The sequence below is a fragment of the Hordeum vulgare genome, chromosome 4H (genome assembly GCF_904849725.1).
Source record: "Hordeum vulgare subsp. vulgare chromosome 4H, MorexV3_pseudomolecules_assembly, whole genome shotgun sequence".
In the NCBI taxonomy this organism is placed as follows: Eukaryota; Viridiplantae; Streptophyta; class Magnoliopsida; order Poales; family Poaceae; genus Hordeum; species Hordeum vulgare.
Genome location: NC_058521.1, coordinates 53,407,799 through 53,413,635, shown reverse-complemented (window position 1 = coordinate 53,413,635; position 5,837 = coordinate 53,407,799). Strand labels below are relative to the sequence as shown.

General features: G+C 49.2%; 1 protein-coding gene across 1 annotated transcript; it reads right to left on the bottom strand.

Annotated features, from left to right (window-relative positions):
* Positions 1 to 1,552: 1,552 nt before the first annotated feature.
* LOC123451179 (probable carboxylesterase 18) lies at positions 1,553 to 3,366 on the bottom strand. The gene has a single exon (XM_045128188.1). It carries the CDS (start codon positions 2,832 to 2,834, stop codon positions 1,809 to 1,811), a length of 1,026 nt encoding a protein of 341 aa, XP_044984123.1. The 5' UTR covers positions 2,835 to 3,366; the 3' UTR covers positions 1,553 to 1,808.
* Positions 3,367 to 5,837: the final 2,471 nt, after the last annotated feature.

Here is a 5,837-nt window from a genome sequence, read left to right as displayed (position 1 = left end):
TTTTCAATTTTTGGGGCGTGACAATGACCACCTTAATAGGCAGCGGCCATTGTTCCAAGGCTCGATTCCGGTGCATGTTCCGGCGTTGAATCGCAATCAAGAGAGCGGCCATTTCCTTCTATGGAAGGACTACTTTGACACAAGCAATCCGCTGCTCAAACATTATAATTTCCGACGTCGCTTTCGTATGGCTAGGCATGTTTTCAACCAGATTCGAGAGGGAGTGGTCGGATACGATGACTACTTCGAATGCAAAGAGGATGCCATTGAAAAGATTGGCTTCTCATCTTATCAAAAATGTACTGCAGCCATCCAAATGCTTGTTTAGAGCATCTCCAACAACCTTTGTATATTAGATTGCTAAAAACTTATTATACCAAGAGGAGAGAGAAGGTTCACAAAGCCAACATGTTTTTTGCTTTGGTAGCATTTGTATATTGGATTGCTATATTTGCACAAAACACACAATGACATATGGGGATAGTTTGTCATAGACACATTGCACACTAGCATACATACATGTATATGTATACTAGCACAACTCGCGTCCACGTACACATGTAGCACACACACACATACACATGCAGCACACACACACGTACACATGCAGCACACACACGTACACATGCATCACACACGCGTATACATACACAAAAAATCACATACACACACACACGCACATACACGCGCACGCGCAGCACACACACTAGTACACGGACTCACCTGTCATTGAGACAAAGTGAGACTTTAGGTGGCTTGATAAAATATTACATGGCATTTGGCTTGGCAAATATGCAAAGTGTAGGTGCAAATATAACAAGTTTTATAAAAAAAATGGTGGGGGACCACTTATAGAAAGGTTGTTGGATAAGGTTTTTGGGTCAAGATTTGTAAAATAGCAAGTGAGTGCAAATATACAAAAGTTGTTGGAGATGCTCTTACGAAGTACTCGGTGAACTTGGAGCACCAATCTCGATGGGGCATAGTTCAGTATCCTGCTAGAACTTGGAGCACCAAGAAGTTGTGGGAAGTGATGATTGCTTATGTGAGCATGCACAATATGATAATAGAGGATGAGCACCTCGAACGTCTCCATGATCAAGAGTTTGAGTTTCAGGGTGACAATGTGGTGCCTCGGCATGATGGAGAAGCGGCATCATTTGCATAGTTCATCCAATTTCATCATGAAATGTGTGATTGGAAAACTCATATTCAGTTAGAAGATGATTTGGTTGAGCATTGGGATCATGTTGGCAATCAATACGTGTATCTTTTAGACAATTTAATTTTTATCGGGCTTGTGAAACTTTGCTATATTCTATTTTTGGTTGTGAAACTATGTTATTTCATTTGCTTTTGAAAAAAAATGCAAAATGTTTGTATTTGTTAAAACCGACGGCTAGCCGCCCACGTCGACAAATATGGATCGACATGTTGGACACGCTACAGATCCGAATCATAAATCGGATGGACACAAAGCCAACAAACAATCCGAATCATAAATCGGATGGACACAAAGCCAACGGACGAAATCATCGTCCGTTTGGATCGGTCGGTTAGAATTGCTGCCAGTCTTTCTTTTGTTGAAAAAAATCATTCCCTAAACAAATGAACGTCTATTATGTGACACTAGTACTCATGAGCCTGTAGCAGCCATTCTTACACATCGTCACCCATACTGCACTATTTTTAGTTCACTACGAATATGGTCCAGACACGTCATGGCAACCCACCCAATCCTTTGGTCCTATAGTGATTCCGACCACACACGCAAACACTGACACTATCGATACTGCCACGAGTCGCGCTCATTTGCTGCCGTCGCTCCCGGCGACGAACTCTTTGATCCTCAGCATAAGCTCCTTGGACTCGGCGAACTCCGGGAAGACATAGAAGGCGTGGATGGCTTCGGGGTACTCCAGCACCCGCACCTCCTTTCCCTTGGAGGTCAGCATCTCGCAGTACCGCCGCTGCCAATCCTGGAGCGGGTCGTACCCGCCGATAACCACCACCGCCGGCGGGAACGCCGGGGAATCGATGCCGGCTGCGGCGGCAGGGGACGCCGCGTGCGCAGCCTCGTGCGTCCGGTCTGCACCGGGCGGGAGGAAGGCGCGCCACATCCAGTCGCAGCGGGAGATGGACACGATGGGTGCGCCCTCCAGCTGGAGCTCGGAGGGGGTCCGCTCCTCGCCGCCGAAGAAGGGCTGGATGGCGATGAGGCCGGAGACCCGCACCTTGGTGAAGGACGGGGAGGACATGGCGTAGCGGCGGGCGACGTGGTGGGCGATGTTGGCGCCCGCGCTGTCCCCGGCGAGGAAGCAGCGGGAGACGTCGAGGGGCCCGACGTCGGCGGGGTGCTTCTTGGGCTCGTCGAGGAAGCGGAGCGCGGAGAACCCGTCGTCGTACGCCGCCGGGAACCGGTGCTCCGGAGAGCGGCGGTAGTCGACTGACAGCACGGCCGCGCCGCAGTACCTGGCGATGCGGCGGCACGCGGCATCGTAGGCGAGGGAGGCCGCGGAGAGGTAGGCGAACCCGCCGCCGTGGAAGAAGAGGACGACCGGGAGCGGGCCGGCCAGGCCCACGGGGTGGAAGAGGCGGGCCCGGAGCGGGATTGCCGGGTCGACGTCGATGTCGCGGGAGGAGACGCCATTGCGCGGGGCGGCGGAGGGCGGGACGGCGGGGTCGAGGTAGGTGAGCAGGCGGCGGTTGATTGTGCCGTCAGCGCGGCAGGTGGCGTCGGTGAGGTAACCCGCGGCGAAGATTGACAGGCGCGACCGCCACGACATGGGCGGCGCCAGCCTCCTCACCTTGGCCGGAGCCTTCAAATCCGCCATGGCTGCGTCCGCGTGCGTTGTTTTGAGTTGGATTGGACTGAGAGCAGAGCAGGCGGCGAGATGCCGATGCGTGAGCTCTGGGTATTTAAGGTAGTTGGTTGGTTTTACTCACCAACCAGATCATGCGTAAGAGGATCGGCCTGTCAATGGGCCGGGGTCCGTCTTCTGTTTCCAGCGGAGTAATTTATGGTTGCCACGTTCCTTTGTCGAGGTATCCGCGGGCCGCCGCGATGTGATCTGCCGGAGCCTTTACCTTCGCCGGCGGGTTTGTCCAGTGGCTAAACCTCTTTGAAGTTGGATGGATGGTTAGGCAGCTTAGCCGGCCGCCATTAATCACGTTCTTGCTGTGAGACGAAAGAACAATTTTACTACTATTACGATATGCAGTAGTACGGTTGGGAGAAGGACGGTGCAGTGGAGCCCTGTATCGAGAAGTTATTGACCTCAACAACTCGCACCGTACCGGGTACTCAAACGCACACGAATGTGGCTGCCCCGCCTTGCGAGGCAAACGACGGTGGTGCGTGGTACGCATACCACTCGACATGACATCGGTCCAACTCAGGCGATGTTCCCAAAAGAAAAACGAAAATAATACAATCTCCACTTTTCTTTCTAAATCCATCTCCAACGCTAACCCATAAATTACCTCTTATTCATCCACACACAAGGGGACCAGTCCATAAACACGGATACGAGAAGACGTTATCGAACCATAGCCACATATATCTGGCCTTTTTTTTTAAGTCCACACTATCAAATTACCGCATCATTTGCATACGTTTAAATAGCCGCATGTAACACTAACTCAAATTTAAAAAAGTTCAAAATTATAATTCAACATCATGTGAGTTGGTCGATGCCGTATTTGTTGATGCATTTGAATAAATTCTTCAAATGTGGTCGATCGAATTATGTTCCGAAAGTTGGATATGATCATCCATGTTTTTAAATTCCAGAGCTGCGGCAACATCGTCACCCTCATCTTCGACGATCATGTTACGCATGATCACATAACATGTGACCATGTTCTGCATGATTACACAACATGTCATCACCTCCCATAAGGTATCCAGATACCATTATTTTGCAGGTCCACGAACAATTGCAAAACGGGCATACATAACTCCAAATGCCCTCTCGGCATCCTTTTTAGTTGCTTTTTATCTTTGGGCAAACTGAGACTTTTGGTTAGAGATGGTGCTCACAAAGGCAACCCACCAACGATAGATACCGTCAACCATATATGGTGTGTTTGGTAGTTGTTTCCATCCTAGCATAGTTGTTTCCATTTGAAACATGCTTAGTCTAGACATGCTTAGTACATGCAACTGCAGTTGTTTGGTAGCACTGTACGTATTGACGCATGCTGAACTCACACTGTGTTTGGTAGGCTGCATCAGACGAGACATGTTATGCCAAGACTGTGTTTGGTAGCCTGTATCTGAGCTAGGCTGCATGAACATTTTTTTGGCGCTAAGATTATATTGAAAAAACATTTTGACATTTCAGTATACACTTCCAGCAATAAAATATTACCATGCCAACATAATCTGAACAATGATTATATTAAGAAGAAAAAATCAGCAATTAACATAACACATAATAACCATAATTTGTAGCGATGCACAAGTAAATTCATATTACATAATAACCATAAATTGTAGCGGTGTGCGAGTAGATTCATATTACATAAGACATAATAACCATCAGTAGTCTCATTTGAAATACAAAAGGGATAGTTGCATCAGTAGGCATTACAAAAGGGCTAGTTTCAACAAGCATCAACTAACATCAACTCAAAGAAGATCAGACACTAGAGTGATAAATGTATCTTACATTTGACTCTCTAGATATGGCACGATCGTCCATGCTGCCCACGGTTATCATCGGTGTTTGTTGTCTAGCTCTTCTAAACATGACCATCATGTAAGCATACAACCCAGCTACTAGTCCGACTCCTCTCACAATTAGTTGCCTTCATTTTCTTGCCAATTCATTCATCTATGACAATACAAACAAATCCAATCTTAGCAGAAAAATATGCAAAAAAAAGAAACTTAACACGACATATTTTATTTTAGCATGACAAGCAATGAACAAACATAAATATGAGTTGTGTCCCGCCACACGACCGTGTCCTTGCTCACTGGAGACATGGATGGAATAGGCCGACGAGGGAAGGAGGTGGTAGGTGAAGGAAGGGGAAGAGGGTGGAGGGGGAGGGGGAGGAGGCAGAGTGGTACCTCTCACGGCGGGGACGGCGGGCTGGATTTGGCGGCGAGGTAAACCGGGGAGGGGCGGTGACAAGCCTGACCATCGACGACGAGGTAGAACAGGACAGAGTTGAGGCGACGACCGGACGTTGGGCTGGGCCTGTCGGCAACAAGGAGGAAGGGGGTGGCGGGGATGCGACGACGGGACGACGGGCTGGGCCTGCCGGTGACAGGGAGGAAGGGGCAGCAAAGATGTAGATCAGGCGGCTGTCACCATGGGTTCGCGGGAGAGAGGATGAGTGCGAGGGGTTGCAGCTAGGTCAGGGAGGGAGGCCGAACGAGAAAACGAGGGGAGGTCGTTGGATCCAAGTGGGCCGGTGTCGTGGGTATAAGTCTGACAGTAGATGTGTAGGGTACGAAAGGATGGGCAGCGCCTTAGCTACGGCGAGGTTGTATGAGTTCAGGCCCCTCTACGGTGGAGGTAAAAGCCCTACGTCTCAGTGCTCTTGGGAGCTTGATGTCGAGTGGAATATGGATTACAGTGAATTGCTAACCCCTGCACCAGTGGGGAAGGGCGACTTATATAGAGTGCGCTGCCCTTCACAATGGTTCGGTGCACAGGGGTGGAGTAGTGGCGATTAAATGTCTACGTTACAGGTAACGTATGCCTTAAATGCTAATAAAGGTACATGAAAACGTATGACCGTTGCCCTCCAGGGGAGGTTACGATGTACAGAGTGGAATCCAGTTGGTAAGTTTGGTACGCTCCGAATGCTCATCTCCGAGT